Consider the following 24,689-nt stretch of genomic DNA (forward strand, 5'->3'; position numbering starts at 1 on the left):
AACTCCAAGAAAAGTAACTTTATTACGGAAAAGAAGATGGAGAGAAGGGAGGAAAGAAGGAAAAAGAAAAAGAATTACTTTTTTTTCTGAAGGAATGGAGGGAGGGAGGGAGGGGAAGAATGAATTACTTTTTCTTTTCAGAAGGAAGGAAAGGAGGAAAGGAACGAAAGAGGAAGGAAAAGGAAAGAAAAGAATTACCTTTTCTTTTTTTTTCAAGTTTTTTTAAAAGATTTTATTTATTTATTTTTAGAGAGGGAAGGGAGGGAGGGAGAAGGAGAGAGACAGAGACATGAATGTGCGGTTGCTGGGGATCGTGGCCTGCAACCTAGGCATGTGCCTTGACTGGGAATCGAACCTGCAATGCCTGGTTCACAGCCCACACTCAATCCACTGAGCTACGCCAGCCAGGGTTACACCTTTTCTTTTCCGGAGGGAGGGAGGGAGGACGGGAGGGAGGGGAGGGAGGACTACCTTTTCCTTTCCAGAGAACCTAACCATCTTCATCTGTACCATGTCTCAGGGCTCTGGGGTTTACAGACGTTTCTTACCAAAATCTCTTTTAAGCTTAGACGAACCTCCCTTTCGGAGGTTGGGGTTGAAGAAGGAGGGAGGAGAGATGGGGAAGGGACTCCCTGTGGGAGGGTCCCTCTGCCGCCAGGGGCTTGCCTGGCTTAGACTCGTGGAAGAAAAGGACACGAGGGGAGTTCTACTCCATCAGCACTTCAGACTGCAGCGATCAGGTTTAAAGCGAAACGTGACGCCCATGCATGCCGATTACCGTGGCATAGGCTGTGCCACCGCATTTCCTTGTTTACAGTGGTGAGCAGGTCTGGCCCCGGGCCAGGGAGCACAGCTGGTTAGAACGTCATCCTGATGAGTCAAGGTCGTGTGGGTTTGATCCCTGGTCAGGGCACGTACAAGAATCAACCCAGGCATCAATAAGTGCAACAACAAATTGATGTTTCTCTCTCTCTCTCTCTCAAATCAATAAATAAAACAAATTAAAATAGTAAACAGCTCTTTAGCAGGAGAAGCAGGTGAACCTTCTTACTGGACTCCCTTAGCTCTCTGAGATGCTGCCAAGCATTGTAATTCAAATAGCTTATTATCTTAGTCCGAATTAATAGCTTATTATTGAAGAGGGTACCCAATGCAACTTTAAGGTCTGTAAATAGTTCCTGTGCCTAAAGAGTAACAATAACATTACTGCATTTACAACTTGGTGCTCGTTTTTTGAAGCGGCTATTTTTATTCCATGGCAGTCTGTTGGGGAACTTGACTGAGTGGGAATCACTCAGGATTTAGAGATCAGGTGCTGTGAGCCACGGTGAATGTCTGTGGCAGGCGGGGAGATGCAGGTCGCACGCCCCTCTTGCGAGAACGCTGACGAGACAGACTGTGTGTCGACCTCAGGGGTCGCGGGGTGGGGGAGGGGAGCTGGGGGATGCCCGTGAAGGGTTCCGCGCTTCTATTTGCTGTGAGTGCAAAGAAACCGGTGTATTTAAAACAACCACATTTCCAACACCCACGAGCGTTTAAAAGGAGCCGGGCGGGAAGCCCGTTTCCCACAGGGCAACCCTGCTCAGCGAGGCCCTGACTCCCTCCGCGGGTGACCCTGGGCTTCGGCCGTCTGGGTCTCCGGTGAGACAGGACTGGGGGACCTGAAGTTTCCCTTATTCCGGGAAGCCGGCCTGGCGTCCCCGTCCCTAGAGGCGCAGTAGCGCATTGCAGCCACAGGGGGGCAGCTCCCAGCGCGGTGTAAGCTGACAGTTCTCGGAGTTTTGTTCACCACGGTGAACGTGTCGGGCAGGGTGAGGAAGGAGGCGCTGGCGGTACTGGGTCAGACCAAAGAGCCCGAGCGTGAGGACCAGGCTTTACGTGTCGCTGGGATCAGCCTGGGGACTGAACCTTGGAACTTTGCAGCTGTGCCTGGTTGCCTGGAGATAAGTAAATTCCTCCAGATAACCCTCTGAAGGTCTAAGAAAAGACTGCTCCCGTGTCCAGATCCCCTGACCTCTGCCACCCACCCCGGGCCACCGCACACCTGCAGTTCACACTAGGACAACAGCGTGAGCGTGAGCAACCCCCGCTCAGCAGTGCCCGCGCGCAGCCCGGATTATCGGAGGCCAGAGTCCACCTGAGCGGCCAGTTCTGGAGGCGCAGAGCCAGCCCAGTGCCTCCCGGCCGGGGAGAAGATGGACGCTGGTGAGCGGAACTGGTCAGCGGCCAGAGCACCAGGAGGAGACGGGCCGCAGGTGGAATGCGGTCAGGGCGGTCAGTTCAGACTTGCAGACGCTGACGTGCCAGAAAAGCAGGTTTCCCCAAATGGAACCACCCAGCGTCTGGCCAAGATGCAGACTTCGATTCTGGCGGGGAGGTCAGCAGACTTCGATTCTGGCGGGGAGGTCAGCTTTCCTCTTTACCCTCTGGGGAGGGAAGATGCTTTTCCCTCTACCCTCTGGGTTCTTGGCTGAGAGCCCCTCCCTGCGGCTGATAAAAGATCAACAGGAGAAAAGCAAACAGCAGCTTAATGACCCGCACACCTCCAACCTCCAGAGGAGAGCCCTGGGGAAACTGCGGGACCCCAGACACTGCCCACGCTCACCTCACATCCCGCCTCCAGTCGAGACAAAAGGAGGTTGACTGGGAGAGGCGTCCTCGGGAAGAGCATCGGAGTATTTATCCTGCACCGAATTATTTATTCGGTGCCAGAAGGTACGGCTGTCAGGCAGATTTCAGCCCTTGCCTGAAGGTCGGAGTTCCTAGGAGTTCCTGTAGGTGGGCTCCCCCCTCCTGGTGCAGCGAGGACTCCCTTCCCAGCGGAGATTGCCCTTGTGGCGGGACAGGCCTCTCGCCAACGGCCAGCGCCACTCTGCTTGCAGGGCTTCTCCTGCGGTCCCGGTCCCGTGTCTCAGAGACAGCCAGCCTAAAACAACCCTTAACCCCTTAACGCCAAAGAGGCAGGCCTTCTGTGGGGCAGCGAGCTCCACTCCCCCTCACCCCTGAGGGCTCTTTCTGGGCCCGAGGTTTGGGGTCCTAGGTCAGACGGACAGGAGAAAAGCACCGCAGCTTATCCAGGGCAAGTCTTACAGGCCCCGAGAGCCTTCCTGAGGAATGGGGGCCCCGAGCACTGGTGGTGGCACCGGTGGTGGCACGGACTTGCTTCTGTGACAGGTGGGGCCGTGGTGGACGGGAAAGCATGGGTGGGGGAGGCGGGAGACAGAGAGGAATGCTTGTAACAACCGAAACCTGCATAGACTTCTCCCGGCCCCGGCCTCTCGGCCCTGAGGACCGAGGTAGGGACACCTTTCATACAGGGCGCTTGTCGGCTTTCTCTCTGCCGGGAGGGACGCTGCCCGATCCACACACCACGGAACAGGGCCGAGGCCTTTACAGTGTGCTCGGCTGGATTTTGTTTAACCCGCCCCCAAATGAGAAGCGGCCACTGAGTGCCTGCGGGGAAGGAGTGGAGGGGAGGAGCCAGGCCCTGCCCCCAGCCCCGCTCCCCCCTGCCCCCCCATGTCCAGAACAGTGGCCTCTCAGCACTGCCCTCTCCGAACCCGGGTAGGAGGGCAGGGCATGGAAAGAGAGGGCACGGGTTTCCGGCCGAGGCGCCAGTGACTCACGCACGGCTCGTCACTTCAGGCGTCTGACGCCCCACCCTGCTCCCCTAACCACCCAACACCGTCTGGGGGTAAAAGGAGGAAGAGGGGCTGGAGCCACGCACAGCCCGCCCTGGCGCGGGGGCGTCGCTCCAGGTTCAGAAAGGAGCTGGCACGGAGTGTCCTCCCCGGCCCTTCTGCGGTCGAACCGGGGAGACGGACAGACAGACCCTGGGGGGAACAGCGTGAGAAGCCACGCAGAACCAGGAACGGGCGCCTTCCCGCCGCCCGAGGTCGGTCTCGAGGAAGGGACGCCGCAGGTGCACACAGACTCGGTCGAGGCTTCGGTTTTATTGCACACGGAACCGAGCGCGCGGGAGTGGTCCCCCCAGCGCACAGCGAACAACACACTGCGTGCTTTCGGGCCGTTCGGAATGGGGCTCCGCACACGTTTGTGAATAAATAAATCATAAATAGTGCCGCTCTGCCACCTCGAAACACACCCCCGCCGAGAGTTTTGCTTTCGTGTAACTGGGCAAGGACGCGAGCATGAAGGAAAGCGGAAGGAGGGAGTACCTAGTGCATCGTGGAAGGAGGGATTCTTAGTCTCTTTGGGAACTAGCCTCCCAGGCCTGAGGGCCCCACGGACCATCTTCCCTTTGGCCGCTGGCTTCCATGGGGCTGGCGACGGCCTCTGCCTTTCCGTCTGAGGCCCCCGATGTCACCCCCCCCGCCCCGCCAAGCTGTTATAACCCTTCGGCCAGTTTAGTGCGTCAAGTCTGCAGGAACAGCCCAGGCCTAAACAGCCGCAGATAACACTGGCAGAGATCTGTAGTCCACTTTCGTGCATGTTTAAAACTTTCCCCACTCACTGATTCCAAGGCTGGTGTTCTTCTTCCACTCTCTGAATTTTCTTGGTCGTTACTTCTTCACACTTTGGGCTGTTTCCCTCAGTTTAAATGCACCTCGTAGGTAAACAGCTCCCCAGAAAAGGGAGGCACTTCTCAGAAACACAGCGGCCTCTGTCGCCAGGTTGGCAAGAGGCTCAGTGGCCTGGACGTGAGCTGGATGAGCTCACGGCTTCACTTTCCAACACCATCCACCTGGGAAGCCACAACACCGAGTCACAACACTTCTCGAGTCACCACGCCGAGACTGCGCGTGCGCCCCTGGTGGGCCTGAGCCCGTCACAGTGACATGGGTAAAAGTAAACCATCGGCCTGAGGAAGAGCCCAGGCGAGCAAAGTCACTTCTCCAGGCTTTACACACTGCCTTGCCGCGCGACCTCATGACTAATCCCCAAATGAAGCAACACCCTCCGATTTGAGAGCAAGGGACCAATGTAACATTCGCGCCGTTAGCTCTGAATCTCTTACGCATCGTGGCCATCAGCTCAGACGCACACGAGGCCAGCAAAGCCAACCACGTGGGCCTCACCCTGCAGGGGCCCCGAGAGCGCCCACACGGATGGGTGAAACTCCTGAAGAGCTGGGTGGAAGTCTGGCAGAGGAGGAATCGGGGCTCGCTGCCGGCACGCAGGAAGGGCTAACCCGCCCGCGCTCACAAGCAGCAGGTGGCCCTGGACAGGCGGGGTGCCACGGGGGTGCGCGGGGAGGTAAGTAGAGCGGCCCTGCGCTTCTAGAACACAGCTCACACAGCTCCCATACCGGGAATGAAGGGTGCCACCCTGGGGACGATGGAAGTGCCGCACACAGACGTCCAGCCTTCGTCCCCACGGGGAGGTGTGGGACTCGGGCAAGAGCATGCTGCCCCCCGCTGGGCGGGCTGGGGGGGTGCAGGGCGAAGGACAGGCCCTGCACGTTCCTGAAGGCAGAGTCTGGGGAGGGAAGGGCTGCCGGCCACGGTTTACGCGTTGTTTCATGTGGCCGGAAGCCAGGTTTCAACACAGGATCTGAATAGTTAACGCCGGCCCACGGCTCTAAGTACATGTATCTTGTCCTTACGCCGTCACTCACACAGTGCCCCGGATGACGCTGACTGCTGCTGGGTGACACGTCCGCAAGCTGTGACGAATGTTCAGGTGAGAAGTGCCACGTTTCTCCTCCGCCCCCAGCGTTGAAAACAAGAGAAACACGTTGTATAAAACAATAGAAAACAGGATAATCCTTTACAGGGGGACGGTCGGCTACGTCATTGCAACACACTGTACAGCAAGCAGCAGTCCAACGAAGGCTGTGGAGCTGTTCCGAGAATGCCGGCAGAAGGTGCCGGCACGGCCCGGGGCGGCTGCACGTTTCTTAGCTGCAGCGACAGGGGGAGACCTCAGGGGCGGCAGGAAGCCCCAGGCCGGCCAGGAGACAGGCAGGAGCTTCACGCGCTTCCGCTGCCCAGCCCGCCCCCAGCGAGGCTCTGGGGTCCTGCTCCCGCAAACTGGCAAACTGGGAAGACCGCCGTTCTGGCCCCAGGCCGCGGGATGCAGGCCCCAACGCGGTGATGTGGTGACGGCTCCATTCAGAGAGGCCCCAAGCGTCTCTACGGCTCGGGCCCTTCGTTTGCGAACTCCACCCAGCGGTGTTCCCGGGCGCCTGGGGGGGGGGGGGGGCTGGGACGCACGGACCCCATGCTGCCCCACCAGACGGTGGCAGTGCCCCCTCACCCCACAGACGCCCCCGCCCGACAGGCCGCACGCGTTTGTCCTCAGCTTAGAGGACACGGAGAGCCGCCAGCCGTAAACTGAAGATGCCCCTTTTTACTTCTTTTCAAGCCCACGTCAGAGAAAGTGTATGAAAACACTGGATGCCGCGGCCTCTGTACAGCAGGTGGCTCCGTGATAAGAGACTTGGCTCCAGATGCGCACTCCCCGACTTGAAGAGGGGCCCAGCTCCTGGGACCCAGAGTTGGGCAGAGGCTCCAAGGGCCCCTGAGGGTCGGACACCAGAGGCCGCCCACCTCGGAGGCGGAGCGCCCGCCCGCCCGTGAGAGCTGCTGGGCTGCTCCCCACGCGCGGGGACAGGGAAAGCGGGAGGGAGCCGAGCGCCCCCCACACTGTTCTCCACGCGCCTTCTGGTTCCGTGGGGGCGACGCTCCCCCGGGGAGTTGTTCCTTCACATGGCGCGGACCTCGGCTAATGTGTACCCAAAGGGCTGCCATTCGCTTGCGACGGCGAACGGGGTCTTCCCGCAAGACGCCTGTTTGGGAAAATAGCCGGGTGGGGCCGGGTGGCCTGCAGGACCAGGGACTCCTCGTCCTCGCAGGGCGGCTGTCCTAACATCTCCTAAGTTCACAGCGTCGGCGCGTCGGGAGCAGCTCGCTCTAGTGCGTAGGCCGCCGCGGGCCTCCGCAGCCCGCCGTCCCGGACGTTATTTGAGTTTATGTGTGTTTTGCTTTGCTCCGTTCGTCTTGAGTTTCTTCTCCCCGGACAGGGAGGCGTGGCCGCAGCTGTTGGCGTGTCCCTTCTTCTTCAGATGCGCGTGCGCCTGCGGCTTGGCGGCCCTGCGGGCGTCGGCGGCGTCCGGCGCCGGGGCGGACGGCCTGGGGGTGCGGAGGTTGCCGCTGCTCTCCACGGCGAGGCTGCCGTCCCCGCCCGCCGGGTGCCAGCGCGGCGGCCGGAGGCTCCTGGTGCACTTCTTCTTCTCCTCGGTCCGAGCGTCCAGGGTTTGCTTCTGAGAGCCCAGCCTGCTGCCGCTCAGCGCCTCCAGGGGCCTGGGGGGAGTCTCGAAGGGGTAGCACGCCGGCACGCCCTGTGTGCGGGGAAGGCCTTTCTTTCGCGCGGGGCCCGGCTTGGGAGCCCCGTCCTGGGGGGGCCTGGACGCAGCCCCTGCGGGGAGCTTACCTCTCCCAGGGCTCTGCAGGGCGCCCCCGGGCGCAGCAGGCAGCCGGGCTTTGACGCCCTTGGCCCTCTCGCCCTGGACGGTCTGGATCTGCAGCCATTCCAGCTGAAGCAGCCGGTCCACGAACCTGCCCAGCAGCCCGCCCGTGCGCGGCACGGCGCCGGGCCTGCGCTCCGCGTGCACAAGCATGGCCATGCCCCGCAGGTCCCAGGCGCTACATCGGGGCGGGAGGAAGTCCGGGTAGCAGTACTGGGCCCTCGCGTGGCCCTGACCCGGGTGAAGGTCCAGATCGAAGCAGGCCGGGTCAATTTCTTCCGCCCGCAGGCGGAGATCTGGAGGCGTGCGCGGCGAGGGAGCGATGGGGATCCGCTCCGAGTCGGAGAGGTCGCTGGCGCTGTCCTCGTCCGCATCTCCTTTCAGGATGCCCATCGACCGCACGGCGAGAAACAGCTTGCTCCCCGCGGCCCCCAGCGGGCTCCTCGCGGCTTTGCCTTCCGGGGAAACGCCGCCTCCGGGCTCCTCCGCAGCCGGCCGGGAGACCCCCGGGGCGCTGCTCTCGGGTCCGGGGGGCACGCGGGCGGCTCGGGGCTCACTCTGCCCTTTTCCTGAAGAGTCCTTCCCACGTGGCGCTTTAGTCCAAGATGGGCCAGCATCCATAGCGCTGCGAGAAACAAAACTGCGATTCTTAGTACCTATGCCCAAGGCGGGTCTGCCTGCCCCCGACCCAGGAACAGACCCTGCGGTGCCCTGGGGCCAGGAAGGGGAGGGCCTCGCGCCCCGCCAGAGCCAGCGGTTCCTGCACGTTCCAGAGCTGTGTCCACCCAGCGCCCCGGCTGAGAAACAGCACGTCAGCTGGCGCAGGTGCGGGAAGTACAGGCAGGGGTGCTGTTTTGCATCAAACGCCAGCGTCGGAGGAGGGCGTGGACCTTTCCTCAAGTGCGCATGGGATCACCCCAGGCCACGCCGTGTGCGCTTTGGAAACGCCGGTCTGGGAGGAAGAATCTGTGAGAGACCTCAGCCTGTTCTGGGGATGCTGAGCGGTAGTTGACAACATCCACGAGTGGAACCCACCGCTGGCTTTCACGGGCCTGGTTCCAGGGCCGTGTCCACGAGAGGTCAGAGGCGGGTTTGAGAGCACACACTAGGGGGCGCTGTGACCCGGGGCCAACTGAAACCCTAACGCGAAAAAGGGTGGCGTGTACCACCTGTACCCTCCACCGAAAGCGAGTGACTGTCTGCACACAGGAAACGCTCGGGGCCACTGTCCTTAAAGGGGCAGCTGCGCGGTGTCCTGCGACACGGCATGAGCGGGAGCTCTGGGCTGGCGCTGGCCCAGGGAGCAGCGAGTGGAGGGCGGCGCCCAGCCCTGTGAGCTTCCCTTCCCTCGCCTCGTTCTTTCCGGGTGACTCAGTCGGAGGCAGGGGCTCGTGTCTGAACTGGAAATATTTCCTTTTCCATGGACTTACCCAGGACGTGGCCTTTTACTAAGACTAATAACACCTCTCCATACCCTGGGACCGACAAGTCAGATGGAGGAAAAAAGAAAGAAAGAAAGGAAAAAAAAGGGCTGCTGAACAGCTTTTTGGAAACCCCCGCAGCCGTCTGCCCACACGAGCACGTTTGAAAGTGTGTTACCTCTTGAGTCATGAGCAGGGAGGACGTGCAATCGTTGCCCACCGCATGCCGGCTGCCCACGAGATGCCGCGGAACGGCGGGAGGAGCTGCCAGGGCTTAGCTCTCATCACCGACGTGGTGAGCGTGTGGGTTTACCTCTCGCTGCCCGGGGCGGCCGTGGGCGTTATAATCCGCTTCCTTTTTTGGGAAAAGGGAACTGACATAGCAGGATGATTCAGGGGCTCGCCTGCAACGGGTGATTCTGCTAACAGTGCCACGGGGACGGCCTCTGGAACTTTCACCCCCTAGCAATGTTTAAACCACGGGCTCGCTCCTTTCTGCCAGATAAAAATACAAGTGTGTGTGTGTGTGTGTGTGTGTGTGTCTCGCCCGCAGACACTCGCAGTCAGCCCGTGACTGAGATAACATGATTTTACGAGACAAAAGCAGCCCTACGAAAACTGTTTACCTGCTTTTCTGATGAGATTCATTCACCCCACTCCCTCTCTTGAGAAAGTCACATGGCTGGTCATCGTCTAGGGTTGGAGGGATTGTCTGAAACGCAGACAAGCAGTAATAAATACCACACGCACTCATGAAGCAAACAAACAGAAAACAGGGCAAATCTAAGGGAGGCCCTCCTGCAAAGGTTACATCACCTTCTCTGCAGCGTCTGAAATATTTTTGCTCAACCCGTTGGAAGGTGCTGACAGCTGCGGAAGTAACTTCTTTATTCCTCCTATATTTGGGAAGGGCTCCTTACCACCGGAACTGCAAGCAACAGAACGGTTAAGTATTTTCTCAACTCATTTTTGAGTACAGGCGACCAGCACTGTTATATTAGCTCCAGGGGCACAACGAAGGGATTGGACATTCATGTGACTCAGTGATTACCGCTAGTAAGCCCGTACCCCTAGACACCATACCCAGTTACTGCAGCTGTGTTGACTGTACTCCGTGTGCTGTGCTTTGTACCTTCGGGACTAACTTTATAACTGGTAGTTTGTGCTTCTTAATCCCTTTCCCCTTCTCGCCCATCCCCCCGCCCTGCTCCCCTTCCACCTGGCAACCATCCATTTGTTCTCTGTATCTAAGAGTTGGTTTCTAAAAATATGGAACACTTTGTTTCTAAAAATACACAACGCTTCACAAATTCGGAATTTGCCTGTGATCCTTGCCCAGGGCCCAGGCTAACCTTCTCTGTGTCGGCCCCATCGGGGGACAGCAGCACAGTCAGTGAGCATTGAACGCACGTGGTCCTGCATCCAGACCCAGGCTGGTGTTCACTGGCCTGTTTGTAAGCATTTGCACTGCGTGAAAAGATGGGTCGGGGGGTGGCCTTCGGTTCACAGCTGTGTTTTGCCCGCTCTGTTTGCACAGCAGACCTTGGACACGAGATCACACTACCGGACAGGCTGTGACTAGGCTCTCGCACACACGGTCCCCGTGGAGGCGACACGCGGAGGAAGCCCGCCAGGCTCAGGGCAGGCGTTGCTCCAAAGGGCCGGGATCCAGCCCTTCGCTCATTCACAACTCAGGGCAGAAGGTGCCTGGAAAGGGGCAGGACTGTGGCTCTCCGGGAGCTCAGACAGGGTTGGGGACACTCCCTGTCAACTCCCACTGTCATTGCATCAACCCATTAGCGGATTATAAACAGATAAATGGTGCACCTCCCATCTTATCTCCTTTCCAAGTCCTGTTGACTCATACCTCCTACTGTGAGTGGCCTAACAGGGCCCGGATCTGAAAGTGCATGCTGACTTTGGGGCTAGCCCCTGCCTCCCCCTGAAATGAGACAGAGGTGGGATGTGGAAGATTTTTATTTTCTTCCTGTGTTACTTTCCACAGTAGCAGTATGCCTTTTTAGTCAGTTGACATATGACGGTGTCAGAAATCCCGTCCGGGCGCTCTCAGTGGGTGCACTATGCCGTCGTCCGCAGGCCTGATTGATTTTTAGATGCACAGAACGTTCTTTGCCAGCCCTCCTCCATCCGTTTGGGTTGCTTTCTGCTCCGGACAGCAGAAGGGAACCCTCTAGAATTCCCGGCCCCACACTGCTCCCTAGGCTTCGGTTTTCTGCACGAAATTACCGGGATGCACGCCTGCAAGGCCCTGAGGATGCGGAAAACGAGCGCGAGTTTGGTTCCCCAGTGGCTCGGGCTTGCCTCGGAAGAAGGCTGCAAGTCTGTTTCCCGAGCGAGCGCCAGAGGCAGATTAAGGGTAGCTGCGTGATCCAGCACAGGGTGTTAACTCTCGTCCCCACGTCTTCCCCTCCCGCAGGCGTCTGGAGAGGCGCCCGAGCAGCACCGCCCCTCCCCGCTTCCTCACCCCCCGGACCGGGCTGGCGGTCCGGGGCGGCAAAGCATTGTGGGTGATGTGCGGACAGGACGCCTCCCTACGCAGCGGCGGGGCTCCGCGGTCCCACCGAGGGTCCTGCGGGCGGTGCACGTGCCCAAGGAGCTGGCTGGCCTAGAGGCTCAACAGGAGCCAGAGGACCAGCCCCTGGAAAGGCCGGTCTTTGCGCCCGCAACCCCCCCGCCCCGCCCCCGTAACCCAGGAATCCGGGGACCCGCAGCATGCATTTCTCCATGTCTTCCGTTTGTGCAGACACCGATCTACGATCGATAGGCGCGCGGGCCAGGCAGACGCAGACAGAAATTGATCAGACCTGTTTCTCGATCGCCGAGGACACGTGACGAGGCCGCCAGCCCTCCTTCCCGGCGCCGCCGGGGCGGGAGGCCGTTCCGCTGCGCGCCGCTGTGAGCGCGCGCCCGGCCGGGCTCCCCGCCTGCGCTCCGGCCCGCGCGAGCCCGCGCCCGGGCGGCGTCACGAGGGGCGGGGCGGAGGCTCACCGGGAAGTTGCATCCGAACAAGTTGCAGCCGCGTAAGTAACGTCGCGGACCGGGGAGGTGGGAGGGGCCGCCTCACGGGCGCAGCCTCCCCGTAAGAACCTCTGGGAGGCGAGAGGAGGTGTCACCCCGCGCTCTCCGGGCGGCCCCGAGAGGCTTGCCCTGGAGACAGCTCTCATCTCTCGGGAAACAGGCTCTGTTCCGCGGCAAGCAACGGGAGATCTGGGGGCGAGCCCGAGGGGCGCAGCGGCAGAGGAGCGGGGAGCGCAGCAGGCCCCAGGGCTTCCTCCAGGCTGCAGTTCCGGCGGGCGGCCGGGGACCTCTGAGCGCCGCCGCGGACGCCGCCAGGGTAGCGGAGGCGGGGTCGGAGGCTGACCCTCGGACCCCTACCCCTACACCCGGGGGCCGGCCGGGCCATGTCCGCAGGCTCGGGCTCCGCAGACTTGCCCCGCGCCCTGGGGTCCCGGAAGACCGCCCTGCGGAGCCTCAGCAGCCTCTCGGACCTGGACGGCAGCGCAGCCCCGCAGCGGCGGCCTTGCCGGCCCCCCGGGATCCCGGGACGCGCGCCGCCGCCGCCGTCCGCACCGTCAGGCTGCGACCCCAGCCTGCGACCCATCATCCAGCGGCGGGCGCACTCGCTCCCCAGCTCGCCCGAGCGGCGCCAGAAGGCTGCGGGCGCCCCCGGCGCTGCGTGCCGTCGGGGCTGCAGTCGGCAGCACCGTGTGCGCTTCGCCGACGCCCTGGGCCTGGAGCTGGCCCAAGTCAAGGTGTTCAACGCGGGCGACGACCCGTCGGTGCCTCTGCACGTGCTGTCGCGGCTCGCCATCAACTCGGATCTGTGCTGCAGCCGCCAGGACCTGGAGTTCACCCTGCAGTGCCTGGTGCCCGACTTCCCGCCGCCCGTCGAGGCCGCAGACTTCGGCGAGCGCCTGGGGCGGCAGCTGGTGTGCCTGGAGCGCGTCACCTGCTCCGACCTAGGCGTCAGTGGCACGGTGCGCGTGCGCAACGTGGCCTTCGAGAAGCAGGTGGCGGTCCGCTACACCTTTTCCGAGTGGCGCAGCACGCACGAGGCGGTTGCCAGGTGGCGCGGACCCGCGGGCTCCGAGGGCACGGAGGACGTCTTCGCCTTCGGCTTCCCGGTGCCGCCCTTCCTGCTGGCTCTGGGCTCCCGCGTGCACTTCGCGCTGCGCTACCGCGTGGCCGGCGCCGAGCACTGGGACAACAACGGCGGCCGCGACTACAGCCTCACCTGCCGCAACCACGAGCTGCACATGCCCCGCGGGGAGTGCGAAGAGAGCTGGATCCACTTCATCTGAGCGGCGCGGCCTGGGGCCCGGCGCCTCTGCCCCCTGCCCGCGCCCGCGGTGCCTGCCCAGCTGGGCCCTCGGGGAAGAGGCCGCGGCTCTGACCTGTATATACCCCATCCCCAAACCTAAGTCTGACCTCACGTCCTGCTGCACGGTTCCCTGACGGTGGCCATCCTGTCGTCTACTCGAGATATCTGTGTCGCCTGGTGTAAAAAGTAGCCTCAGGTGGCCAGAGGGCGGAGTGTGTAACTCGCTGGGGGAGGGGTGCTGGGCGGCAGATGCGGGGGAGCGACGGGCTCTCTGGGAGGGGCTCCGGCTGGGTTTGGGGGACAGGCCTGCGTGCTCCTGCTAGTAAGGCCTGACGCTTTTGCACGTGTCGTGCCTGGGTCTCCGGGAACGTAGCTATTATTTATTATCATTGTGACGCTGGGACTTTGACTCCTAACGGATGCCTTCTCGGGAACATCCTGGATTTAATAAGCTAAAAGAAAAAATCGGTCTTGCGTATCTGTGCCCCAGTGTGATCCCCTTCACGGTCCCTTGAGGCGTTCCTGCTCTGGGACGAGGAAAACTTGAGACCACGTGTGCTGCCAGTGTCTGGGGACCTCTCACGGTGGGAAACTATTAATAGGCAGGAAATTTATGCCTCATCAGTCATCACACAACCATTCCGAGGCCTCCAGCCTGCCCTGGTTAGGCTGTGCGCCCCCTACATCACAGCCGAGAAAGAGGGAGCAGCTTAAACCTTTCCTTCTCTGCAGGTCTCTCGCTTCATGTGTCTGTCTCTCTGGTGCGGGCTGGGTGACACGTATCTGCATGGATCCGGGCCATTCTGGTTCGGTTTGGAACTGCCTAAACGTGGTGAGAAACTCTGCCTCAAGTTATTCAAATTTCCAGGCGACTCTATGGACTTTCAGGCAACCGTGTCCTTTTCAATTACCTTTTTATGATTCAGATGGCTTCTTGCGTCTCCTTAAGTGTCAGGGGGTCCCAGCGGGCACCTTTCAGCAGTCACGGCACCAAGTAGATGTAGGTGTTTTCAGCAACAGCCAGAGAGCACTAAGGAAAGAGAAATCACAAATATTTATTCTTTTTAATGGTTTTAAATGGCATTTATACACGCCTGGTTTTCTCGGCTACCTGCCAACTTTATTTGTGACTTCAGGTCAGGGAGTGTCTAACATGGTCTGGATTGGCTTCCCAGTTTTAGAGTGCTAAATGCTTTTCCTTTGTAAAGAAAAAATCGCCAACCGAGAAGCCGAGGCCGTTGTCCTCCGCAGAGAGCTACAGCGACTTCGAACCGCCGGCAAGGGGCGGGTGCTGTCCCTGGGCGCTCAGCAGTGGTCTTCTCCGACAGCAGGTGCTGGTGCTGATGTGGGGAAACCCAGCCCCGGGGGCAAGGCCCGCAACTGGCGGGGTTCAGCGATGATACCGCCGGAGCCAGCGTACAGTTTCGTGACAGCTGTCACCAAGGAGTTAACTCTAAATTTTTCAACGCTCGTTGACATTTCTTCAGTCGGTGTGAGGAGGATGCGTTTTGCCTTTTGACCAAGTTGTTTTTTGCGGTGGCGACTTTTGTGTCTTTACAAGTCCAAGGAGGAAGCTTTCTGACCTGGAGGGAGTGCCTTCCGATGTGAGAATGCGGGATTTTGGTTTCAAGTGCTGCGATGGAGGTGAGCAGCCTTCGGCTGTCAGCTCAGGGCACCGCATTGACATGCGCGCGAGAGAGAGGCCTGCTTGCATTTCCTGTTGTGTAAGGAGCTGTCCAGTTAGGTTGGCACGCCCGTGAGAGCCCTGGACGCTATGCCCTTGGCCCGGGCCCAGGGCGCGAGACAATGACCCTGAGTATTCACACGCAGAGCTTAGAGCTGCCAAAGTACTGCTGTATAAAGGAAGGCACGTAGGGAATCTTCCAATCCGTGTGAAAGTCACTCGCCAGAAAGGTTCTGCTCGTGGGGTATAAAGTAAACATTGTATCACCAGTATTAAGAGAACCTCAGGGTGCCTTTAAAACCATCAACATTTCTTAATTTAAAAGCTTAAATGCACTTGCCTTGTATTATCAGGTTCAGTTTAACAAGAACTTTCACACCCTGAAACCCAGTTACGTGGATTAGATGTTCGCATTTTGTAGTGCAATGTGAAAATTGTTGTCTCCCCAAACACATTTTAATGTCTGCCATTTAAGATGATTTCACCCAGGCCTAAAATTAAATTATATATGCTCAAATTGGTAGCTGGAATGAGTTTTTCTTGTCTCCATATTACAGAAACAAGGTATTAGAAACCTCTTGTTTAAATCATTTCACAGTTAAGTCTTATTCATCCTACAACAGTCAAATTTAGTGCCTTGCCAAATATTTATATATACATTAGGCATACATGTATATGTACATTTATATATGTATATAAATATAGAGAGACATACATATGTATATAGTGTGCTGGTACCTCAGTTTCAGTAGCACAGGTGCCTATGTCTTTAAGAAAGTGAAATACCATCACTGGTGCCAAGTCAGGTGTGAAAAAAACTCTAGCAGGGGCGTCCGACCTGCAGCCCACAGTCCACGCGCAGCTCAGGATGCCTATGCATGCGGCCCAACACAACAGCGTACATTTCCTCAAAACATGGGGTGGGTTTTTTTGTGTGTGATGACCTGTTGCAATGTATTTCATGGGTGACCCAAGACAACTCTTCCTCCAGTGTGGCCCAGAGACGCCAAAAGGTTGGACACCCCGGCCAGAGGAAGGCAGGGGGTGGGACAGTGTTGTCGTTCCTTTACACTGCGTCTTGGGTCCCGTGTGTGGAGTGGCTGGTGTCTACCTGCCTGCCCCGACTGGGACTCGAGGATAAAGCCTTGTTGCACACAGGGAGAGGAATCAAACATTTATTGTGTCCTCTCTCGTTTGCCTGCCCACGGTGCTGGGTGCTGCATTGGATTTCATTTAATCCTGAAAATTGCACCACCTGGTAGGTAGTCTCCCCACTTTTCTTAGTTTGAAGCGAGTGGAGCTCAGAGGGGTTTAACCCATTCACCTAAAATCCCGCAGCTGGCAGACAGCAAAGTCAGCATGGAAACCTACACCCGAGACGGGCTTTGATGATGATAACGTTTTTTTTTTCCCAGCTAACACCATCACCTAAAAATCTATTTTAAAACAATTCAAATTAAAAAAAATGAGTGGCTTTTTTTTTCTTCCTTGTGATAGATAGTTCGGTGATGTTTATGTAAACAATTCCTGTGCTTTTTGAACCCGTGAAACAATAAAAGGACTAACCTCTCTACTACGAAGTGGCAGGCAAGGTGAGAAATCACTATTTTTAATTTTTGGAGTATCTGCTGCATCCATTTCTGAACCGATCGTCTATCTCACGCAACAAGCATCCTTGCTTTTATCACTTAAACGGGTGGTTTGGATGGAAACACTGTAAAAAGCCTGGAATACACCGCCGATCCCACCCGGTAAGTACCACGCCCAGGCGGTCTCGGTCTAATTTCCTCCAGGGGTCTTGGGTTCCGGCTGTTGAAGGAGGCGGCACCCGTTTCTAGGAAACCCCGGCAGCAGAGCCGCGGGGGCGACGGCCTTGCGGAGCGGCAGCCGGCGGGGATAGGGCCGGCCCGGGCGTGGCAGTTGGCTGGAGGGGGCGTGGCCGGCGGGAGCTTGACTGACGGGGGCGTGTCCGGCCGGAAGCCGGGGGCGGGGCTGCGGCGGTTAGGCGTTGCGGCCGGCCGGGACCCGCCCGGGCGCGACTCTGCTGCCCTCTGCTGGCCGGCAGCGTGGAACTCTGTAAAGGGAGCACGGTCCTCGCATCCTCGCAGGTTCGGCTGGTGCCTCCGCGTCACTCCGCCCCGTCCAGGCCTCCGAGGCGGTCGTGGGGAGAGCCCGGGGGTCTCCTCGGGCCCACCAGTCCTTCCGTCCGGCGTCCAGCCGGGGCGCTGGGGCACGTTCGCACCACGGGGGGCGGGGGGGGGAGGGAAAGAAACGCTGGCGCCCCTAGCGGCAGGGCCGTGGGGGGGGGAGCGGCCTTCACAGCGGGGCGGGCAGGAGGCAGGGGTGGGGCTGGGGTGGGGTCCCGGACCCGGAAGCCCACTTTCCTGAGGACCCGAGCCACGCCCACCGCGGCACCTCGGCTCGGGCCTCGTGCGGCCCTGCGCACGCGAGGGCACGGGGCGGGGGCGGGGCTCGGCCGGGCGGCCGCCCTGATTGGACGCGGCGCGGGCCGCACGTGGCGCTGATTGGACGAGCGCTTCCCACCTTTAGTCGGCCGGCTCAAATACCGCCGCGGCGGCTGAGGCGCTGAGGCGCGACGCCCGGCGATCGTTGGCTTCGAGGCTTACCGCGGATGCCCCCCGAGAGCCGGCAGGTGGGGCCGGGCGCGTGGGCGGGGCGCCTCTGGCGGCGGGGCGCCCGGAGGGAGGCGGGCTGGCTGTCGGGTCCCGCGGCGAAGGAGCCGTGGTGGGCACGGCCCCGCCGGCGCGGCGTCGGGCCTGAGGCAGTGGGCCACGGCCTGGTGTCCGGAGGACGGTGCGCGCTTCGCGCGAGACGCGGGGGCCTGGGGAAACGAGGGGCGGTCCGCGCAGCGCCGGCTCCGCCCGGTGTCCTGGGCGGGGGCGACGGCGGTCAGGAGCGGCGTGGTCGGGGGCGACCGAGGCCGCGAGCCCTCGCGGTGTCCGGGCGGTGTAGCCCGGAACCGCCACGCGGGTTAAACCGCGCGGGCCGGCTCGGCAGGGCTTGTGGTTGTGGCGTCAGGGTGGAGGGCCAAGGCGGGTCCAGGGCCCCTTCCCCGCTACCCACAGGGTAGCTTTGGAAACGGGGGGACGCGCATTTGAGAAAAGACTGAGTGCCCCCGCCCCAACGCCTGCCCCGCCCCCGCTCGGCCCCACCCCACACCACGCCGGCCCCGCCCGACACCGGCCCCCGCCCCAACGCCTGCCCCGCCCCCGCTCGGCCCCACCCCACGCCGGCCCCGCCCCACCCCGCCCCCCGCCTCAACTCGACCCCGCCTCAACCCCGTCCCGCCCCCGCTCCGCCCCACCCCACCCCACGCCGGCCCCGCCCCGCCTCAACCCCGCCCCTGCTCGGCCCCGCCCCACGCCGGCCCCGCCCCGCCCTCACCCCGGCCCCGCCCCCGCCCCATGCCTTGCCTCGCCCCGCCCCGCCCCTACCTCGGCCCCGCCCTTACCTCGGCCCCGCCCCTACCTCGGCCCCGCCCCCTGCCCCCGCTGTCTTCCTGTGCCTGAGCTTGTCTGCTTGGGCTCGTCTTTTCCACTGTTTGAGTCCTGCTGTATCCGAAAAATGATACAAATGAAATGGACCTCAGTGCTGAATTTCAGGGGTGGGCATTACAAGTGTCTTATTCAATAGGTGCGTTAACATTTCCGCCGATACAGAAGATGCTGTTTCTCGCCTCCCCTTCCCCCGGGTTGGCCTCTCATTTACATGCGGAAGTGTAGGGCGGCAGCGGGGGCCTCGAGTCGGTCTGCCGCCGCTTGCATTCGTTCAGCCCCCGAGGGACAGTGTGCCTCCCCCATCCGCCAGGCTGTTTAGGCCTTTTTAAACCCCGGCCTCTCTTCCGCGTGCCTGGGCACGTTCGTCTTCGCGCCGGTCCTCCGCTCTGCCTGCGAGCAGACCCGAGCCCAGACCCTGCCTGGTGACACAAAGCCCGGCCCTCTGGAAAAATGTCTCCGTGCTGCGTGTCCTGCGTCGTCCCGCGCTGTTCCTGGCGCCGTGACACGGTGCTTCGGGGCTTCGGGCGGACGCTTGTGAGCTCGTGACGGCGAGAAGATAAACGTGTCGCTTGTTTGCTCCTGGAGGTAGCCTTCCCTTGGGGTCGCGCAGGTGTGACGCCTCGAACGGACAGTACGGACGGGTGCTACGTGTTCGCCTCTGGGGAGTTCAGCCTTCGGGGTGGGGCGGGAGGGGTGACGGGACTGTTCGCTCTCCCCGCTCAGAGAGACCTGCTCGTGCAGACACGGAACTCCCCTTTCCTTCTGCTGACTTCTTGCGCACGGGTAGACGTAGAAACTAAGCCAACTCCTTAGCTCCACGTGCCTCTTGGCCACGGGTAATTCGCCTGTGCTGTATACTTCTTGCCTCGGAGCGCTTTGAGAACTACACTCGAATTCAGACTCCTTCAGCGGTGAGGGCCTGCGCCAACAGCCACTGGCTCTAGGCGAAGAGTACTATCTAGTCGACACATTTCGAAAATGCCATTAAGTTGGTTTTTTTAAGTTTTGTTTTTATTTATTGATTTCAGAGATGGAGGAAGGGAGAGACATCTATTTGTTGTTCCACTCATTTATGCAGTGTGTTTAAAATTTTAATGTTTTAAAATCGAAATAAAGTGTTCTAGTCTTCAGTCTCATAAATACACCATCATTGCTTCAGAGTAAAAAATATATGTAAAGCTATTTTTATGACCGAGTGTTGGAGAAATATCAAAGAAAAATGAATGCATTTATGTATATTTGCTGACGGACTGGTGAATTTGGATATGTAATAAAATAATGACTTACATAGTTCAGAAATTAGTATACCATAATTTTTTCATTTTAGCAAAATCAGTGAATATGTCATCAAGACTTTTACTTATTTTATGTTCTATTGACTGATTTAAGGATTAAAATGATATGTGATCATTCAAAATATACTAACTTGAATATATTTGTATCAAAACATGAAATAAGCACAAAAGTGTTTTTCTTAAAAATTCCCTAAAATATTAAAAGATTGAAAATTAAGGTAAAAAACTATTATTAAACATTAATATAAATTGTCTTAATAACACTAAAATTATTTGTTGCTGAATAAGTAAATCTTATTAAATATTTTAAAGATTTTATTTCTTTATTTTTAGAGGGAGAGGAAAGGAGGGAGAAAGAGAGGGAGAGAAACATCAACGTTTGGTTGCCTCTTGCGAGCCCCCTACTCGGGACCTGGCCTGCAACCCAGGCAAGTACACTGATTGGGAATTGAACCAGGTACCCTTTGGTTCTCAGGTGGGTGCTCAATCCACTGAGCCACACCAGCCAGGGCTTGTTAAATATTTTTATAAAAGTAAGCTTAATCACCATTCTAGTGTTTGCTTGCCATCTAGCTGCCATTTTTTTGAAGAGTCCATATCATGTTCATGCTGTTTTGTCTAGATTTACATAGATACAAATTATAGAATAATAGGAATTGCTTAGAACTACAAATATTCCTGAATCACTCTGTGCAACTGTTGCAAATACTGAACACAAAGTTGCTAGTGCTTCCTGCGCCACAAGTTGGAATAGGAAGAAAAGAAATTGGACCTTTGGCATTATTAAGAAGCAATTCTTCCTGATGCAAGAATCGATTGTGAACTCTGCCAGAGGAGGGATTTGACAGTTGATTACTGCCTTTTCTCTTTCCCGAGAGCACTTAGACTGCTCCGACTGCAGCTCCATTCCAAAGCGAAGAGTAAAACGTCAGAGTCGGCACAACCTCCAGCCTGCTCAGCATTGTTTTAGGCTCCCTCCACCCCTGAAATTCTTTAAGCTTGTTTTTATTTGGGGAGATTTCTGTCATACACGAAATACAGAAAACAGCGTAGCTAACTGCAGTTCCCTTCTTTCAGAGGCACAGGCGTGGGGAGTGTCTCCCTGGGGCCGGGTGGCCTGAGTTACGAGCGTGAAGGTCGTCTTCACGGGCCTAGGACGTGCTGGACTGTACCCAGTGCTGGGGCTGAGGGACTGGAGAGTCCTGTGTGCTGCTTAACAAGGTCGCGCATGTGCGAGTGTAAGAGAGACAGTGATGTCCAAAAACTTCCTGTTACTTTTCATGGTTTGTGCATTTTATGTCTTACATCTTCCCATATTGTAAAGTCTGAGAGATATGCCCCTGTAGTTTCTTCTAATAGTTCTTAAACATTATCGTTTTACATTAGGTAGTTAATTCATCTAGAGTTTATTTTTGTGGATGCTGGGAGTTAGAGGTTTAATTTTATTTTTTTCCATGTGGTGAGTTAATTTCCTCATACCATTTATTAACCAGTTTGCTTTTCCCCTCTGATATGCAAAAACCTTACTCATATGAGCTTTCAATATGTGCTTGGGTGGTATGCACTTGAATTCTGTTTTTTATCGATTCTTGTGCCTATTTTCTATTCTTAATACTTTTTTTAGTAATCGTGACTTTGTGGTGTTTTAGTATCAAATGAGATGATTCTTCCCTTTATTTTTTAATAGTATCTTTGCTGGCTATAAAATTCTAGTTTTCACTTTTTTCTTTCAGTGCTTTGTAACTTTTCATCTTGAACTTCGTAACTTCTTTTCTTGTAGCATCCTTGCTCTGACTCTGGTATCACGGTAGTGATGCTTCTTAAAAAATTGGAAATATTCCTTCTATTTTTTTTTGGAAGAGTTGGAGAAGGATTGGTGTAGCTCTTTAAATGTATGGCAGAATTCACCAGTGAAGCCATCTGGTCATGAGCTTTTTATTTGCTGAGAGGTTTTTGATTATTGAATTGATCTCCTTTTGTAATTGGTCTGTTCAGGTTTTCTATTACTTTATGATCGATTCAGTATTAATAGGTTGGATGTTTCTTGTAGTTTTCATTTCTTCTAGGCTGTCCAACTTGTTGGAGTATAATTATTCATTATAGTTTCTTATGCTCCTATGTGTTCCTGTGATATCAGTTGTGATGATGTCTCCTCTTTCATTTACAATTTTATTAGTGTCCCTGGTCTTCCTTTTTCTTGGTACCTCTAGCTAAAGGTTTTTATGTTTTGTTTCTCTTCTCAAAATATCAGCTATTTTGAGAATCACTTGCATGCTTCTGTTTGTTTTTGCTCTGGTGACTTAAAATTTTCCCTTTTATTCTTGTTCAGGAATGTCCTCACAATGTGTCTAGATATACTTTTTTCTTATTTATCTTCCTTGCAATGCATTGGACTCTTTTAATTTGTGAACATTTATATTTACTTTGGGAAAATTCTTGGCTATTTAACTGTTGTCAGCCCACTACTTTTTTAAAAAAGATTTTATTTATTTATTTTTAGAGAGCACAGAGGGAAGGAGAAAGAGAGGAAGAGAAACATTGATTGGTTGCCTCTCGCACACCCCCAACTGGGGACCTGGCCCACAACCCAGGCATATGCCCTGACTGGGAATCGAACCGGTGACCTTTTGGCTTGCAGGCCTGCGCTCAATCCACTGAGGCACACCAGCTAGGGCACTACTTTATATATATATTTTTAAAATAAGCAGCAGTGCTTATTTATGCATACAGTATTAAGATTTGTAAACTGTAAATATGTAGAACAGACTATAAGATGCAGAAAGTGTATGTTTTCTTTTATAGGTGTTTGTTTTGACCTGCCACTTTAAATTAAGTCAAAATGCCAATAAGACCAGATCTCCAGGTATGTAGTTCTGGACCAAAAGCAAATATTTTAGTTCCTAAGTCACTGTGTGTTTATTTACAGGCATTAAGTGCTATATTTTTAGGAAAGACAAGCTTTCTTGTTTTCATGAAGTGGACAGAGGAGAATAATTTAAATTAAAATGTTATCTTTTCATTTTTTCAATAGTTTGTTTTAAAATCTATATTAAAAGCATGTAAAATATAGATGCTAATTACACATATCTATAGCTATATATCTTTTACAATGAAAAGAATAGTGCGCTGAATCATGTGTAAAACTTATACCTGGGTATTATCGTATCAAGCTTTAAAATTGTAAGATATTTCATTTAGGTAAACAGTAGGTTTTAGCTATTTAACTTCTGTGCAGTTCACACCCAAGCCTGGTGATCTGACTGTAGTATGAAAGTTCCTTATTAATGATGTTCACATTAATACTAGGGATGCAGATTTTATAAAGGTTATACAGTCATGCACTGCTTAATGATGCTTTCCGAGAGAGGCATCGTTAGGCACTTCCGTTGTGCGAACCTCACATGCACTTACACAGACCTGGACGGTAGGGCCTGCTACACCCTAGGCTACGTGGCCCCGCGCCTGGGGCTCCCAGGCCACAACCTTACAGCACGTTGCTGTACTGAGTGCTTAAGGCAGTTATAAGACAGTGGTAAGTATTAGTGTATGCAAATACAGAGAAGTTGCTGTGAAAACATGGCACAAAAGGTGGGAAATTGTACAGCTCTAAAGACACTGAGTGGAGCTTGCAGGGTCTGAGCGAGTCAGTGGGTGAGTGGGGTGTTACAGCACCACTGGTGCAGACTTGACAGACGTGTGCACTCGGGCTCGATAAACCCACAGACAACCCGAGGTGAGGTCAGACGGAGAGAAAACGGTGCAGTCGGGAGATGCGGTGAACAGGGGCGTGTGAGGCTGCCGCAGGCCTGAGGGTGCCCTGTTTCACAGCGGACGTCTCTAAGGAGACAGAGTGTACTCGAAGGCAGTAAGTATAGTACAGGAGATACATAAACCAGTAACGTAGTCGTTTATTGCCATCATCAAGTACCGTGTCCTGTGCGTAACTGCATGTGCCGCAACTTTATGACTGGCAGTGTAGTAGGTTTGTGTATATGCGCTGCCTGTCATATGAGGTTACAGTGGTTACCATGTCACTAGGCAACAGGGACACTTCGGCTACATTATCTTACAGGACTACCATTGTATACGTGTGTGGGGTCGTTGTTGACCCAAACCTCGTTATGAGGCACATGGCTGTGCACCTGTAATATAATACATTATATATATAAATGCTGAAGTCATACTGGTTGGTATAGTTTCTAAATAGTGCTTTTATCTGTCTTTATGCAACTTTTTTCCTTTTTTACTATTTAAACCTCATTAAGAAGTTGGTAGATATGTTAAGGCTTTATCCATGGTATTATCGATTATTTACTACAAAGTTTATTTTACTTCTTTCATTAACAGATTTTTGTTGAATTCAACATAATAATGACTTTCCAATTTAAGACATGAGGTAGAAATTAGTAAAATATATTTTTTTCCTATATAGAGTCTTGTCAAAGAAACTTAATTAATTAATTACATTATTCCAAATTTAAGAGTGGGCAGTTTTTAAAAAAATATTATATAAGCCCTTCTGGGAATGTTGATGTGAAAACAATTCTCAAATTACTAGATTGCTTAAGGTGACTAATTTTGGTTTTGATTCAATATATGTGCCCATTATCTGTATTTCTGTAGCAGTTGGAAAAATGCATTGATGATGCTTTAAGAAAAAATGATTTCAGACCTTTGAAAACACTTTTACAAATAGATATTTGTGAAGATGTGAAGATTAAATGCAGCAAACAGTTTTTCCACAAGTTGGATGACCTTATATGCAGGGTAAATATTTATTTTTGTTGAATGATTGTTAAAATCTTTATATAGCAGTCTTTTTTTGAGGCAGAAGCATTCCATTGGAAGACATGAAAAAAAAGCTTTGGCAAGCTTGCTTGTAATTATATAAATAAGTGCTTGTTTTACCACTTCCTTTTCTTAATTTTTTATTTGATGAGCTCCAAATAGCATATTGGACCATTTTCTAAATACAATATACAAATAGCTGTGTTCACAGA

At 55.4% G+C, this 24,689-nt stretch overlaps 3 protein-coding genes across 8 annotated transcripts in view; 2 read left to right on the forward strand and 1 right to left on the reverse strand.

Moving 5' to 3' along the window:
• Nucleotides 1-3,938: 3,938 nt before the first annotated feature.
• FAM217B (family with sequence similarity 217 member B) lies at nt 3,939-11,807 on the reverse strand. Of its 6 annotated transcripts, none has more exons than XM_045832695.1 (5): nt 11,676-11,807; nt 10,203-10,298; nt 9,667-9,778; nt 9,477-9,562; nt 3,939-8,054 (listed from the first exon to the last, which is right to left on the reverse strand). In XM_045832695.1, the coding sequence occupies exons 2-5, from the start codon at nt 10,220-10,222 to the stop codon at nt 6,923-6,925; spliced, it is 1,350 nt and encodes a 449-aa protein (XP_045688651.1). In that variant the 5' UTR covers nt 10,223-10,298; nt 11,676-11,807; the 3' UTR covers nt 3,939-6,922. The 6 variants fall into 6 exon arrangements, with proteins under 6 accessions (XP_045688651.1, XP_045688652.1, XP_045688655.1 ...); XM_045832696.1 differs by having other exon boundaries at nt 10,203-10,317; nt 11,676-11,735; XM_045832699.1 differs by lacking the exon at nt 10,203-10,298 and having other exon boundaries at nt 11,676-11,798.
• Nucleotides 11,755-15,393, forward strand: PPP1R3D (protein phosphatase 1 regulatory subunit 3D). Its single transcript, XM_045832702.1, has 2 exons — nt 11,755-11,891; nt 12,050-15,393. The coding sequence occupies exon 2, from the start codon at nt 12,273-12,275 to the stop codon at nt 13,170-13,172; it is 900 nt and encodes a 299-aa protein (XP_045688658.1). The 5' UTR covers nt 11,755-11,891; nt 12,050-12,272; the 3' UTR covers nt 13,173-15,393.
• Nucleotides 15,394-20,841: 5,448 nt separating this feature from the next.
• The window catches only part of SYCP2 (synaptonemal complex protein 2), a 52,950-nt gene continuing 49,102 nt past the window's right edge, over nt 20,842-24,689 (forward strand). The window contains 3 exon segments of the mRNA XM_045833132.1: nt 20,842-20,972; nt 22,492-22,552; nt 24,313-24,456. Coding sequence (XP_045689088.1) covers nt 22,529-22,552; nt 24,313-24,456 — 168 coding nt within the window. The 5' untranslated portion in view covers nt 20,842-20,972; nt 22,492-22,528.

Source organism: Phyllostomus hastatus, unplaced genomic scaffold (assembly GCF_019186645.2).
Source record: "Phyllostomus hastatus isolate PE091 unplaced genomic scaffold, TTU_PhHast_1.1 phas_contig_17, whole genome shotgun sequence".
Classification (NCBI taxonomy): Eukaryota; Metazoa; Chordata; class Mammalia; order Chiroptera; family Phyllostomidae; genus Phyllostomus; species Phyllostomus hastatus.